Source organism: Podarcis pityusensis (assembly GCF_964106645.2).
Source record: "Podarcis pityusensis genome assembly, chromosome: 15".
NCBI classification, from domain to species: Eukaryota; Metazoa; Chordata; class Lepidosauria; order Squamata; family Lacertidae; genus Podarcis; species Podarcis pityusensis.
The window spans coordinates 2171079-2187239 of NC_138040.1; the positions used below are offsets into that span (position 1 = coordinate 2171079).

The 16161-nt window shown below is 41.1% G+C and overlaps 1 protein-coding gene and 1 long non-coding RNA gene across 5 annotated transcripts in view; both read left to right on the forward strand.

Annotated features, from left to right (window-relative positions):
- The window catches only part of EFCAB5 (EF-hand calcium binding domain 5), a 46782-nt gene extending 32720 nt beyond the window's left edge, over positions 1-14062 (forward strand). For all 4 annotated transcript variants that reach the window (XM_080982790.1, XM_080982788.1, XM_080982791.1 and 1 more), the window contains 9 exons: positions 356-645; positions 1665-1837; positions 3079-3307; positions 3534-3686; positions 6432-6538; positions 10466-10719; positions 11857-12089; positions 12185-12281; positions 13821-14062. In XM_080982790.1, the coding sequence (XP_080838916.1) occupies positions 356-645; positions 1665-1837; positions 3079-3307; positions 3534-3686; positions 6432-6538; positions 10466-10719; positions 11857-12089; positions 12185-12281; positions 13821-14047 (1763 nt within the window). In that variant the 3' untranslated portion in view covers positions 14048-14062. The remainder of the gene's footprint in view (positions 1-355; positions 646-1664; positions 1838-3078; positions 3308-3533; positions 3687-6431; positions 6539-10465; positions 10720-11856; positions 12090-12184; positions 12282-13820) is intronic.
- The window catches only part of LOC308464140, a 186439-nt gene that overhangs the window by 127584 nt on the left and 42694 nt on the right, over positions 1-16161 (forward strand). The window lies entirely within an intron of this gene.

The following is a 16161-nucleotide window of genomic DNA, read 5'->3' on the forward strand; positions in this document are numbered from 1 at the left end:
CAACCCGGTTAAAATTGTATTAAAATCTGTAGCTATTTTTCAAAGCCTCAAAATAAGAAGTAAATAACCACACTGTGTGATCCAAGTTTTGGGGGAAGGAACGATGGCCACAAGATGTAGGTTGCCACTGTTGTAGTCATCATCCTGACCACATGGCTGAAGGGTGGGGTATACGCTTTTCATAATGAACAAAAAAAACAAAGGAGAGCAAGCACCTGCCTACTGTTAAAAACTATTGGATCTGTTCCTTCTTGACATTTGAAGGACACTGGTGTGAAGAATGAACTAGGGGAAAGGTGGGCATATGGGATTGCTTGTGGTCCTGCCTGATCCTTGTTTTTCGCTACCTGCATAGCCAAGCTGCAGCTCCCCATACCCCAGTGGCATCCTAGCGGGATTGTGAAGTTATCCCAAAGAGACTTCCAAACTTACATGGAGCTGGTTGTCTCTGAGCTCACCGGCGACGAAGACGAACTGCTGGATAACATCGTGGAGTTTCTCATGATGGCAGTGGAGCGAACCCACACAGAGCGATTGCGAGGCAGTGCGCGGAGGAAGTGGCTGCTCAAGATCGAGCATGCAGCCATGACTAATGGAGGGTGCATCAAACCGGTGTATGATGTCCTATTCAAGGTTCTTTGTCGGGTGAGTGTTTCTGACACAGTCTTTCCCTACATGGAAAGGCCAATGTGTTTGGGGGTTTTCCATTTTGGGGAAGAAGATTAGCTGCATTGATGGAGGGCAGATTAATCAATGACCAAATGGTAGCAAAATTACACCTCCATGTTCCTGGTAGCTATCACTGGGCTTATATAACCAAATGATGGAGAGAAACAAAGAGATGCAGTCGACTTCTGGCAAAATACTGGCAGAGTGCTGGGCTAGGTAAACCTTGGTCTGAACCAGCAATGGCATTATGTATGGGGCAAACTCAGGTACTGAGACAGATTCATGCTCCTGTGATTCCTCTTAGCAGTGAAGACACATTATTGTATTCAAACAACTGGAGTTCTGTGCCCAGTTATGGGGTCAGCCATTCTAAGAAGGATGTAGACAAAAGACAAACAGAGGAGGGCAATAAAGATGGACATTTGGACAGTAAGTCTTGTGAAAAGAAGTCTGAAGGAAGTGGACTATGTTTGGCCTGGAGAAAGCTGAGGTAGATTATAATAGTGCTGTTGAAATACTTGAAGAACTGTGTCACATAGAAAAGAGCAGATACATATTCCCTGTTGCCCCAGAGGGCAGGACTCGATATGATTGGCTTGTTACAAGAGGTTAGGTTTTGACCCTCTTAACAATTCTATTAAATTGTGGGATAGTCCCCAGTGTCATTCACCTGCTGACATGTTGTCAGAACCTCAACTTGCACATACAGGTTTTTAAGCACAGGTTGGATGGCCACCTGTCATGTATGATCCAGTTGAGATTCCTGTAGTGCAGGGGCTGAACTAGATGACCCCCGGGATCCCTTCCAACTCTGCACTTGTATGATGAATCCCACAAAAAGCAGTGAGATTTGCATGCCTATGAAATTGTTTCAAATGAATAAGCATGCAGACTTGGGGAGAAACAGAATGAGTTCCATGTAAATGAGGGCTAGCCAGGAGCACGGGGCATGTGTATAAAGATGACTGGCTGAGGCATCTGCCTTTCATCTGCAGGACACAGATGCCCATGGAGACACCAAGAAGATCAGTGCTTATATCGCCCTTTTGGAATATAACTTGGTTTCCCCAGAGCGAGGAGATGTTCTCCTACACTATGTAGCATGCACAGAGGATGATGCTCCATACGTCCTAAACCAATCACTTTTCATGGATATGGAAGGAGTCAGGTAAGAAAAACACCCACAAAGCTGTTTCCTTTTCTTGGGTGATCATTAGGCTTAAGTGTGGGAAAGACTGCACATTCAGTATGGGTGATTATATTTCTGTGTTTAGCATAGCATGCATTTTTGGTTCTGCATTTTAACATGTAGGATCTGTAATTGAAAGTTAGGAAAGAATCACAAATTCTTTAAGAGACAATTAGCAGCATCTATTGTCAGAACAGAGGGTTGCATAAGAGAAACAGCATTAACCCTCTGTAGGCAAGAAGAAAGTGTCTTATTGCGCTTTCCACTGTGAGTACAGAAACATCACCTCTTGAGAACAGAAAAGATATCAGAGAGCAAAAAGCCTCCTCCCTCCCAAGTCTCCCTCAAAAATCATAAATGATAAAGTGGAGCAAAATTATTTAATGCCAATTGTGAGTCATCCTTAGGGACAGGGACTGGTTCACATTCAAAGGTGAACCTACCTAGTTTGGAGTTTCCAAAGCAACACAAGACCTGAAATGCAGCCATGGTTTGAACTGTGCACTTCTCTGAATTTTGCAATGAAAGTGTAAAACATGTATATACCTGTACTATGGTAAAGTGTGAATAAAAATGCATTTATTAGTAAAAGTAACATACACAATGCACTATATTAGGGGAAATTGATTGCAAACTTGTACATATTAGGCAACATTGGATACAAACGTGTATACTAGGAGATGAGGCCTTTTTTATATTAAAAAATTGCAAGCTGATGTGGAAGTGTGGAGAACTGAATTTAAGACTGAAAAAAAAAAGAAGAAATGGAGAGAAACCAAAACTGACAAATCAACCTATCCATTGTTCTCATGCAAAATACACAAGAAATCAACCTGGGGGTCAAGGTAGACGCGTTCAACCCTGCTGGGTAAACTTCCCAGAATAAGAATAACTACAAACAGAAACAAGACTCATTTTCATCTCGAGGTTAAGCAAGGGACTCAAGCAAGAGAAATGAAGTGCCACAGCAGCAAAATGAAGGTGTAAATTCACTCTTCGTTACATGGGAAATATGAAGGCAATGGATTTTGCACTCTCAGTGATGGGTTTCTTACGACCTCTTCTGACGAGACCCATTTCCCCTAACAAATTGCTCTTTCCTGAGATGAGAATGTTGGGAGTGTTCCTGTCCATGCCTGCTGCTATGATGTTTTCTACCTAGGCACTTGACTCCTGAAAGCTTCTCCTCTTCCTCTTTTCTGCTCACTTTTTTCACTTAGCTTTGCAGCAGCACTAGATGACAAGCCAATCCATGTCCCCCGAGTTCAGCTGCATGGAAACATCCACTTCTGGAACCAGGATCGCCCCCTGGAAGAGAGGAAGGGCTCCTTCTTGGTGCTGCCGCTTGAGGATATCCGAAGAAGAGTCTTTGGTGTTCTTGGTCTGGACACTCTCCAGGACAAGAACGAGAAAACCATCTTTGTGCCCCACGAAATCCGTTTCTATCAGGTGAGGGCAGCAGGGAGGCTGCAAGGGGACAGCCACAGTCACTGTGTGAGGGCCTGGCTGGATTCTGTGAACAATGTTCATTTCTCTGGAGTATGTGATTGCAGTGGCGTTGCCTATAGGAGTCCTCTGCTTCAAAAGCCCCTTTGATATGCTTAGTTTGATAACGTTCCTGCTTTAAAATTTTACATTGTTCCCAAACAAATTGTAACATGTGTTCATCCTCTAGGGGATTGCAAACACGTTCAGCATAGCCTACCACCACATCCGCACCAAGGAAAGTATCATGCAGGTCATCATCACGGCTCTGGGATGGCTCTTCACCCGTGTGTCGCTCCTTCAAACCATCACTACGTACTTCATGGAGCCTGGCGAGGACAGGGTAATATGCTAGCAATTGCAAAGAGGACTGAGATAAAGTATGTGGAGCACTTAGGAAAAGCACAAAAAGGGGGCGGGACTTTTCTATTCATTTTTTCCCCCAGTCTTTTTCTTTTAGGAACATAGGGAGCTGCTTCATCCTGATTCAGACCATTGGTCCATCTATCTCAGCATTAACTACACTGACTGGCAGTGGCTCTCCAAGGTTTGAGACATTCCCAGGTCTATGTGAAGATGCTAGAAATTATAACTGGGACCTTCTCCAGGGAAACAGATGCTTCATCACTAAGTTACAGCCCTTCCCGAATGTTTTTCTAACAAATAGTACCATCTCAACCTTACCGCCATACACCACCAGAGGGCTGTGGTGGGCTCTGGTGCCTCTAACAATTACAGTGGTACCTCGGGTTAAGTACTGAATTCGTTCCGGAGGTCCATACTTAACCTGAAACTGTTCTTAACCTGAAGCACCACTTTAGCTAATGGGGCCTCCTGCTGCTGCTGCGCCACTGGAGCACAATTTCTGTTCTCATCCTGAAGCGAAGTTCTTAACCTGAAGCACTATTTCTGGGTTAGTGGAGTCTGTAACCTGAAGCGTATGTAACCTGAAGTGTATGTAACCCGAGGTACCACTGTACTGTACTTGACAGGCAGTCATTTAGCGGATAAAATCCACACTCACACCAGGTCCTGTGGCATTGATCTTCACGTTAGGAAAAAGCTTCACCTGCTAAATTTTTGCCTGTGACAGTGCTGTATTAGGCATAGGAGGCCTTCCAAGTCTGTTCCACACTCTGTCTCCACATGTTTATCACCTCGGGTCTTCTCTTCAGCGTACAGAATATCCAAGGTGGTAGACTTCCCGAGAACAGAGACCGAGAAAACAAATCAGAAAGTAAACGTCATCTTGCCCATTCTGTGGCTTTTAAAAATGCAGGGTATGTCACTGCGGTGCCACACTGGATATAGATTACACCATCAGCACCAGCTTCTTAACTCATGGGTGGAGTTGAGTTTAATACAGTGAACTGCAGACTGGGGTGGTTAATCGGTTATACTCCCATCTGTTGCTAGACTCCAAGGTTCCTGACTAGAGGAACTTCATCTTGACTACAGGTTGGTAGCCATGTTGGTCTGTCGTAGTCAAGACAAAATAAAAAAAATCCTTCCAGTAGCACCTTAGAGACCAACTAAATTTGGTGTTGGTATGAGCTTTCGTGTGCATGTACACTTCTTCAGATATCATCTTAACTGTTGTTGCTCCTCTTTGCATTATGAAATGCAGCTTGAAGTCATGGCAACATGCACTTCTCCTGAAAACTTTTAAACAAAAGTCTTGAAAAGAAGTACAAGAAACATCTCCATTGTGTCTGATGGTCCTACCAAAGGCTTTGTGCAAAAAAAACAACAATGTAGAGTTGATGCAAAGGTCTTCTGTGGTTAGTCCTTAGGCTATCAGCAGGTGGGGCTGATGCATTACTTAACTCTTCTTCAATGGACTGAAGATTAAATTCTTACTTTGCAAGAAGCATCCTTTGATATCAAGATGGTATCACGCTTTTGGCAGCAACCTAGTGCCCTCCAGATATTCTAGACTACAACTTCTATCACGCCCAGCCTCTTGTCATAACCCAATGACAAGCTGAGCCCTCATTGACAGTATCCAAGGCTGGCATAAGGGCTCAACATTTTGCGGCACTTAGCAAATGCTCTCACAACTTAGCAGGTGGTGAGCCTTTGGCCATTCTCACTTAAGCAATGTGTGTTGTAGCATATCAGACTAGAACCTGTGGCCCTGGCTTCTGTGAGAGGCAGTTTATTGTTCTTCCACCCCAGTTCCAGTGAAACATATTCTTACGAACAAACTAAATCTGGTTCTGCTCTGTTCAAACACTAACATTCAGTTAGCATTTAAACACAAATTTACCCAGTTTGCACTTTTTGAAACAATGCAAAACCGAAAAGCAGCCATCATTTGAAATTCTCACTCCTCTTAATTTTGCAATGCAGCTTTCCAACTAAGTGATGTGTACAAGGATGAATATGCAAACTGTACATAAAAAGGTCTATATTAATGAAAATAGCACACACAAATGCATTATATTTGGGGGGAATGCTTTGCAAAAACGTGTACATTAAGCAAAATTGCATAGAAAATATGTGTATTAGGATAAATTTGTACTTACCATATTTTTCCGTGTATAGGATGCCCCCATGTTTAAGATGCCCCCTATTTTTAGGTCTCCAATTTAAGAAAATAGGGGAAGATTGCCCCGTGTATAAGATGACCCACAGTTTTTCACATATTTTTTAATTAAAAATCCTAGTCATATACATGGAGAAGTATGGTAAATACTGATGAATTTTCATAAACTCTTTTTTAAATGCAAGCTGATGGGGAAATGTAGAGAACTGAACTTAAAATGGGAAAAATGAGAAACTGAGAGAAACCAAAACTGACAGATTCCCTTACCCCTATTTACGTATATGTATGCAGAAAACTCCAGGTTCCACCCCTGGCATTTCTGCTTGGGACCCTGGAGAGCTGCTGCCAATCAGAGTGCACAGTACTGGGCTAGGTGAGCAAACAGTCTGGCCTGGCAAAGTTAGCTTCATATGATTCACTGGCCAATAATCTGTACTGTCCCTCATAATTTTTTAGTCTTTCTCCCCTCCCAAAATATTTACACATCTATTCTTGAGGTGTTTCCCACCTGGCAAGCTCTTTGCACTTTCTCTTTTCAAGATGCATGACTATACCTTGCGTAAAGTAATGACTGCAGATCAGAATGAGCCGCTGGAGGTCCATCTCCCTCCAGGTCCTGTGGTCAGAAGAAGAGATAACATATTCAGGTGAGCTTTATTATCTTTATTATCATCATTATTTTAAATGTATTGGTCCCCTTTTTTTGCCATGGCAGCTCACAATGATTTACAATATAAAAGGCCTAATTATATGTTACATTAATGATGTAATTAGCCACCATGTGGTGGGTTCTTAAAATGTTTCCAGCCACACAGAGGTCCATGTATGATTGCCTCATGAATGCAGCACACATGGAAGTGTAAGCATTCCCTCCCCAGCCACTCTATTTTGCCTGCCTTGCTGTGAGGTGAGGTGCAGCCAGGATGTAAGAGAGGACAAGGTTCAGGTCAGACTCTGGGAAGCACAAAACTCTGAAGGAACAAGCTGAAACTGAGCCCTTTTGTTTAGTAATAGCAGCAGGTGCAGCCTGATTGTTGGCACCACCAGAGCTGCAAAATGTAGCCTTTTTCCAGCAGTTTCCTACTGCGACGAAGCAGGGGAGGCTCAGGTCGTCTAGGGTCTTCCGCAGTGGAGACCTCTGAATCAGAAGATGGCAGTACCACATCCTTGATTTGTGGTGGGGAGGGGACACTGGCCCCACATATTCTTCTGGTAGCAGCACCTCTGGGGCTAACCCTGTACTGCCTTCCCTTTCAGCTCCAGAGTCCCCGCCTCTAACTTCTTTCTTTTTTTTTAAATGATATTTATTAAGGTTTCAATAAAAGATTAAACAAAAAAACATAAACGAAAAATACACAATTCAAAAAAACACCACAATACATAGTCCAAAAATAAAAAAGAAAAAAAGAACAAAGAAAAAACAAAATACAAGACAGAAAGAACAGTTAAAAACAATATCACCTTTTCGTTTCCATCTTTAAATTTACTTATTTTCTGGACCTCCTCATACCTCCCTCCTTTGCATTCCAGTTCAAATTGTTTGTCCAGCAATTTCTTTCCCTCTTTTTTAATCCCAATCTTTAATCTTAATATAATATAACATTAAAATTTACCTCTTAAAAGCCAAATTTCCATTTCCTTAAACTTCTTTAATCCTAATCCTTAATCTTAGTTTATCTATAACTTTAAATCTTGTACAGCTGGAAACCACTCATTTTCAATCCAACATCCCTCTAACATTCTTTAATTTTACAGTGTTTCTGTAGATAATCTTTGAATTTCTTCCAATCTTCCTCCACCGACTCTTCTCCCTGGTCACGGATTCTACCAGTCATTTCAGCCAGTTCCATATAGTCCATTAGTTTCATCTGCCATTCCTCCAGTGTGGGAAGTTCTTGTGTCTTCCAATACTTTGCAATAAGTATTCTTGCTGCTGTTGTTGCATACATAAAGAAAGTTCTATCCTTTTTTATCACCATTTGGCCGACCATGCCCAGGAGAAAGGCCTCTGGTTTCTTGAGAAAGGTATATTTGAATACCTTTTTTAATTCATTATATATCATTTCCCAGAAAGCCTTAATCTTTGGGCACGTCCACCAAAGGTGAAAAAATGTACCTTCAGTTTCTTTACATTTCCAACATTTATTATCGGGCAAATGATAGATTTTTGCAAGCTTGACTGGGGTTATGTACCACCTGTATATCATTTTCATAATATTCTCTCTTAAGGCATTACATGCCGTAAATTTCATACCTGTGGTCCACAACTGTTCCCAGTCAGCGAACATAATGTTATGTCCAACGTCTTGTGCCCATTTAATCATAGCCGATTTTACCGTTTCATCCTGAGTGTTCCATTTCAGCAGCAAGTTATACATTCTTGACAAATTCTTAGTTTTGGGTTCTAACAGTTCAGTTTCTAATTTTGATTTTTCCACCTGGAAGCCAATTTTCTTGTCCAATTTAAATGCCTCCATTATCTGAAAATAATGAAGCCAGTCTCGCACTTTGTTTTTTAATTCTTCAAAGCTCTGCAGTTTCAGTCTATCTCCATCTTGTTCCAAAATTTCCCAATATTTCGGCCATTTGACCTCCATATTGAGCTTTTTCAAGGCTTTCGCTTCCATTGGTGACAGCCACCTTGGGGTTCTGTTTTCCAACAAATCCTTATATCTTATCCAAACATTAAACAGGGCTTTCCTGACAATGTGGTTTTTAAATGCTTTATGTGCTTTGACCTTATCATACCATAGCTATGCATGCCATCCAAATACACTGTTAAAACCTTCTAGGTCCAAAATGTCAGTGTTTTCAAGAAGTAGCCATTCTTTCAACCAGCAAAAAGCTGCTGATTCATAGTAAAGTTTAAGGTCTGGCAGGGCAAATCCACCTCTTTCCTTTGCATCTGTTAGTATTTTAAATTTTATTCTGGGCTGGCCCCACATATTCTTCTGGTAGCAGCACCTCTGGGGCTAACCCTGTACTGCCTTCTCTTTCAGCTCCAGAGTCCCCGCCTCTAACTTCTGGTCCCTGATAATATTGGTATACACAGTATACATTTTGTTTGGAGAATCTGGATTGTCGTCTGCTTATAAACATACTGGTTGCAATCTGGGTGCCAAAGCATGCTTGAGGCCCTTGTTGTGGGTGTTGTCAGATGAAACTCTGTATGAACATGGGGCTCTGTCTCCATTTGATTACTGGTTTGAGGGAAATTGTGCTTCTTTGTCCATGGCTACCCCACTGGTTACTGCATCAAAAATCAGCTCATTTCATGGCACTCGCTTCCACATCCCGGGCTTAGTATTTGGGGTTGCTGTTGGGTTGCATGGACTTTGGAGTAATGACTTTGGAGTAATGAAGTTGTGGTTTGGAAGCTAAGAACACTTGCCTGGTTTTCTTGAGAGGCAACATACTCATCTTCCAAAGTAAACCACATTGTTACTTCAGTTCTTATCAAATATTCTTAATTTTCTTAACCACAACTTCACGGGCTTATCTGTTCAATGCAGCTTTCCAAAGGGGTTGAACTTAGCCAAAGAGTTGTCTGCATGCCTTTGGAGTCCCCTGCTTTTTGTTAAATTCTACAAAGGAAATTGTTCTTATCTTGCAGCCTAGTGCAGATGGCTAAGTCTCACTGCAGATTGTACCATGGTGGGAGAGGAAATCACAGTGGGGACTCTAAGGCTGTGTACACATCACCATACAGTAATGTCACCCCACCCCCCATTTGGATTGAAGCTGGTTTGGTGAAAAACACATCAAAATGCAGTATTTAATTAAACATGTAACATGTCTCTCCCATATCGGTCTCTACAGCTACACTACACTCCTCCATTGTCTCCTGAGACAAACTGATGCCAACAATATGTATTGTGGCTAACTTTGTGTGTGTATGCCACTTCCTGAAACAGCACACTGGATTCAGAGGAAATGGGAGCATGAACACATCCCAAGAGTGCTCATCTGCCATCCTTCCTAGATTGCAAGGCAGAAAGTACCATACAACAAGCTTTGTATGCTCAACATTGCCTTTAGGTTTGTGTCAAACAGCTTCTACAATGGCAGGTTGGCTGGAGCAAAGGATATTGTAGAGCTGGGAAATGTTCAGAAAACGGCAACCAAAATGATCAAGGGGGTTGGAGCAACTACCCTATGAGCAAAGATTGCAACATTTGAGACTTTTTAATTTAGAAAAAAAGACGAGTGATAAACGTGCATAAAATGTAATGATGGTCACTAACTTTGATGGCTTAAAGGAAGATTAGACAAATTAATGGAGGATAAGGCTATCCTTGGCTACTAGCCACAGTGGCTATGTTCTGCCTCCAGTGTCAGAGGCAAGATACCAGCTTTCATAAATCACAAGTGTGGACTGGGCTGTTACACTCGAGTTCAGTATCTGTTTGGTCACTGAGAGCAAAGGATGTTGGACTACATGGGCCTTTGGCCTGATCCAGCAATGCTCTTCTTATGTCCTCATGGCTTCATATAGCAACTGATGCAGGAGCAGACACAATGATGTAGAGTCTGTGATATTATCATTGTGATATTAACAAACTCTTTTGTTTTAGGGATTACCTGTTCAAGTGCATAGACTGTTCAGTGGTGGTTACCATGTTTGTGTTTGAAGAACATCGTATCGCAGTTCCTCTGAGGAATCAGATGGGCCAGGCCATTGCAGTGTTTGACGTCAACCTTGGAAGCCGCCAAAAGCTACCAACCTGTGAGCACAGAGACCTGCAGAAGATGCTGAGGACAATACAGGCTGCCGTTTGTGAGATCCTGAAAGAGGATTCTGGAGAGAAAGATCCATTCTACGTCTTGGGTATTGTGCACCTTAGCTAGCAGAAAAATTCTACTGGTGCTGGTGGTAGTCAAAAAGATTCAAGATATTTACACTGGTCTCCAGAGCATATTCAAAGAAAATGGGAGCAGGGACAGGAAGTCGGACAGACTTGGATATATTATTTTATTGCTGGTTTAAACTGTGGGATTAAGATTCTTGGAATAAAACTTCCAGGCTATAGATCTACTTGAGGCTGCCACCACCAGTAACAAAATTTGCTTTAGTTAATTTCTAAAAAGAGAGGTAGGGCTACCAGAAAATTTCATCCTCTGAGACCTGGAAGTCCTATTTTCTAATTCCAGATGCATAGAGACAAGCTGTGGTTTCTTAATGGTGAGGAAAACGTACTGTGCACATGCTTAGGACCCTATCTTTTTTTTTTTAACTTTACAACATCTTAACCCAAAGATTCTGGAGCTGATCAGTGGAATCAAGCCTTGAAACATGTTTTACAATCTCAAAGCAAGAGTGTGCAGCTGTAGAGCTGTTTTAATTTTGCATCAGGGTACTGTATCCATTGTGAGCCAACAAGTTAAAAATGGCAAGTCTGTGGACAGTGCAATTGTGTTATTCTTACATATATTCCAAGCAGAATTTAAAATAACATAAAATGATTCAAAGTTCCTATAGGAATGGTTCCCTAGGTACTCAGAGCATCTATGTAGATTGGCAGTTTGCTCTGGAGATGCTTCACTTTGTTTCCCAGGGTATGGTCTGAAGTCATATAAGGCCACCATCTAAGCAGGTCTGTGCCTCTACACAGCTCAGTGGTATAGTGTCTGCTTTGCATGCAGAAAGTCCCAGGTTTAATCCCCCACAGTATCTCCAGGTAGGGCTGTGCGAGAGAAACTCTGGACAGCTGTTGCCAGTAAGTACAGAAAACACTGAGCTAAATATACAAGTGGTCCAACTTGGTATAAAGCAGCTCCCAGTGTTTCTATAGCCTTAAACGTGGGTGTAGCCAGGATTTTTGTTAGGAGGGGCAGGCCTTTTGTTGGGGGGGCAGAACCTCAGTTAGCTATGTATTTCTATTGATTTTTATTGACGGGGGCAGCTACCCCTCCCTGCCCCCTTTACTTAAAGGCTAATTATTCAAATGTTGGCTTGTCATTCCAGAGGCAGAGTATGTGGGGGACTGGAGGCGTGGGGGAGTCCTTTTCTACCGATTCATGCTGCAGGAGTTACAGAATTGCATCTGGAATCTCGACCCTTTCTCTTCCTTCAGTGAAATAAGGTGCTTTGAGAAGCCACCCAGCCTAGTGCATACAATACTTAAGTGTGCACTGCTGATTTTGTACCCCCAATGGGCTGGTACGCAGGAGGTTGAGGACTGGAATTGTTGCATAGAGGTGAGAATCCTGAAAAAGCATGAAGCCCAGATTTCCCAGCCACTCTTCATGTTTTTCTCATAAACCTTCTAACATTTATGTTACTTGCACTACAGAAAATTGATGGAGAACTTATTGAAAACATTTGCTACTTTGACCCAACTGCTGCCTATGTGGAGGTTCGACCAGAGACTCTGTACAATTGCCTCCATGGTAAGTGTATTATATTTTACATAATTGTGGAACTGCCTGATGGGATTGACATAAGAACTCTGTTGGATGAAGTCAAAGGTCTATATAGTCCAACATCTGATTTCCCACCCTGGGCAAAAGGACACCTATAGGTTGTCTACAAACGGGACATGGGGATCATAGTTCTCTCCCACTGCTGTTCAGTATAGGGTTGCCTTATTTCAAAAAGTGAACATCAAAAGTTGTTGAGCTAAAAAAAAATTGTGATAATCAACACTGCCGACATGGGCTGCCGTACATCTGGATATTCCCGAACATTTCAGCATTTTCTGTCTGGATGCTGTTTACGAGGACAATACCAGCTACGTCCAGGAAATTCTGGACAAATGGCAAGCCTATGACAGTAGAGAGCACTGCCATCATGACTAGTTTCCAATGGTAATCTTATCTTCCATGAGTTTGAAAACTATCAAAGTTAATGGCTGTAGTGACCACATCTTGTAGCAGTTAATTCTGTAAGCTAGCTGTGCCTAGTTGGGACAACAGAGTAGCAAAAAAAACAGAAGGGAAAATCTGTGCAGGCTGCACAGAACAGAAAGGGAAACTTAAAACTTAATTCCTAGTTCACACAAAAGCCACTGTATACTGTATTCATGGCTCTCTGTATTCAAGGCTTGCTCTTCCACTGCTACAATTGAGATGGGTATATACACTGTATTTCCAAAGCACATTTGAAGCATATTTCCTCCCTCAAAGAATTCTGAGCATCGTAGTTTACCCCACATGGGGTTCCCAGCAACCCTTAACAATCTACAGTGCCCATAATTCTTTGAGGGGATTGGATGTGCTTCAAATGTGCTTTAAAATTATGCTTTGGATTCAGATTTCATTCTACCTTTTGTTCATACAGCTAACTTTGTTCTGAACTTCAAATGTGACTGAAAACATTTGCTATATTTTCGATTTAAGAACCAAAGCCATGCTTTTCTCCCAGTCTGGCTTTTCCACCTGCTGGTGGGCATACCGACTCAAGTCATGATGCAGCTGTAAATTAGGAGTGGCATAGCTTGCAGACTCTAACCACATTTAAGGAAAACTCATTTTGAGACTGCATCCCAACTATACAGACCTTAATGCATAATGCTGTTAGCAGCTGATTTAATGTGCAACCATAATCCATGCGAGAGCCCCAACCAACAACTCAACAATCCACCATAATGTCCATTCCTGGTAGTTGTTGATGAGAAACTCACTAAATGGGATCTAAATGTTTGTGCACAAGGTTTTGTGCATGCACCAGCAAGTCCCAGGAATCATTCTTTCCCACAAGGTCCTGAAGAGCAGAACTGGAAGGAGCGCAAGAGGTCACAGTCAAAAGTGGAAATCAGTCAAGTGAAACATCATGGTCATGAAGCTATGGGTACACCAATGATTAATTTTAGTGAGGATTTGCACAAAGGGATAGCACATGACACCAGACATCTTTGCTGAATCGTGCACTGGTAGACCTGGAATATGTAAGCCAACTAGCATGTTGTGATTTTTTAAAATTTCAATTAGGTGCACACAGAAAAGCTGTGTGGAAGTTTCGCTCAGCTCCAATGGAGTACCTCTACAACTGGGTGAACACCTGCCTATCATTAATAGAGCTGGCAAAGAAACTTCAGCATCGTCAGAGCATGGCAACATCATCTACAGCTCTCATCACTCCCACCCTGTCTCGGTCGCTTAGGTCATCTCAGATTTCGGCAAACACAAACTACACTTTTGCCATTCCTTTGGTTTAAAATTGTTTTGTGATTATTTTTTTTTAAAGCATTTAGAGAATTTTTAAACACCCCCTTTTATTCATAGTTGGTGCTTGTCGAGTGTGTCCATGTGCTTTTGGATGTGAAATTACCAGTACACTTCTTTGTCAAGCTAGATAAGAGCCTTAAAAATGTTCAGAGGTAAATGTTCTGATGCAATAGGTGGAATAAAGTGACCTTCAGGGGCCAGGTGGATTGCTCCCAACTTCCATTTAATTCTGACAGCAGAGGGGGGGATTAGAGGGAAGGGAAATTACAACTTGTACCTCTTTCAAGTTTACACAATTCACAAATGATTAAAAAGAGCAGCAGGCAGAAGGAGAAAAGAGCTTCAAAATTAAATTGTGTATTTAGCAAAGCTCTTCTTTCTGAAGTGGCTTTTTAGAAGTCATTTTAAGCTTGACATGATGAAGGGACAGTTTGTGTTTCACTTGTTCCCAAGGGGAAGCACACCTACGCTCTCATTTTAAGGCAACTAAGAGCTTTTCCATTGGCTAGAGCTTGAGATGACAACACCTTTCAGTGTTCTGATGCAAGATTCCATCTTTGCAATAATTTATCTTTCAGCAGAATCTTTTTTTAATAAAATTTGGGGAAATTAAAAGTTTTCTCTCCGTTCTTTAGCCGACAAAAAACAATGGCATATCTACCTAATATTCTGTAATTTGAGATTATAGGTTGCTTTTAACGTTGCCTGATAAATTGATTACAGTGTTATTACAATTTGTGATTCTTCTGATTATCTGATGCTTGAACAACAGCAAGTGAATATCTGCAGGGGGCCAGGGGGGTGACATTTCAAGCACTTTGCAATGATGTTCCTGGGAACAGTGTCCTTAGCAAAATATTGATACCAAAAGGTCTTTGTCAGCTCAGAATTCATTCACCAGCAATTCTGCACTAATACAAATAGCTTTTTCTAATAAAAAAAGAGGGTTGGAGATGTTTGTATATGTCTACATGATGCATCTTTAAAGGTTAAGCGACAGATGAGGCTATGGACTACCTGAAAGGCACATCAATGCACATACAAATGAATTTATATACCGGAATGGACAGTGTTGGTCCTGGGTTCAGGTTCTTGTTCCATTGTAAACCTCACTGTGAGGTCAAAAACTTGGCAGAATATTAGGCGTATTAGGCATGGAACCCATAAATCTTAAAATCAATTACTCATGTTTCAATCAACTGGTTATTCTATGAGTTAAATTTGCATAAGGTAAAAGCAGTATTTCTGAAGCAACAAGCATATTATCTTTGTTGTCAGATGAAACAAAAATTTGTTGGCAAAACCGAAAGCTTGCCACTCCTGTGGACATTTTGGTTCATCCTTCTAAAGGTATTGCCCAACTGTAGCTTTTAGAAATTTTGAAGTACATAATAATAATATCAAACATTTAAGCTTGCACACATTCTTTGCATCATTACAAGAATGGGTGTTCTAAATTAATAAATAACAATGCACACTTTATCTTGTATACACTTGTTTTTCTCATGATAAACAGGGTTTTTAAATAATAATAATAATAATAATAATAATAATAATAAAAGCACCCTTATTCTTGTGCATATTTCCTCATGACAAGCATAGTTGTTTTAACACTACTGTTACTAACAATACTAATAATGCCACCAGGCTTATGTTAGCAGTTAGGAAAATATCCTTTTGTAATGTTTAGTGGAACGTTTGATCTAATTTTTTAATGGTTTTTATTGCATTGTTATATGGGTATCGATTTATTGTATTTCTATACTACTTTCCATTCAAATGTTTCTCAAAGTGGCCTATAAACAGTAAAGAACAACAGTATATTTGAACATCACAAGTGCAGCATAATTCATAAAATATCATTAGAAAATAACCAGTAAAACAATTACTATTAGCAAACCAGCAACTAAAAAGAAGTTAAATATAACATTTACAACTTTTCTTCTAGAACAAAATGTGCCAATATTGCATATGCTTGAGTACCCGAAGAAAAAAAGCACTGCTATGAAGCAATATTAACAAAATAACTAAAAAAAAAGTTCATACAGAGACACACACACTTCCCCCTGCCCCCGAAATGACACATAATCTTTCACACTATTCA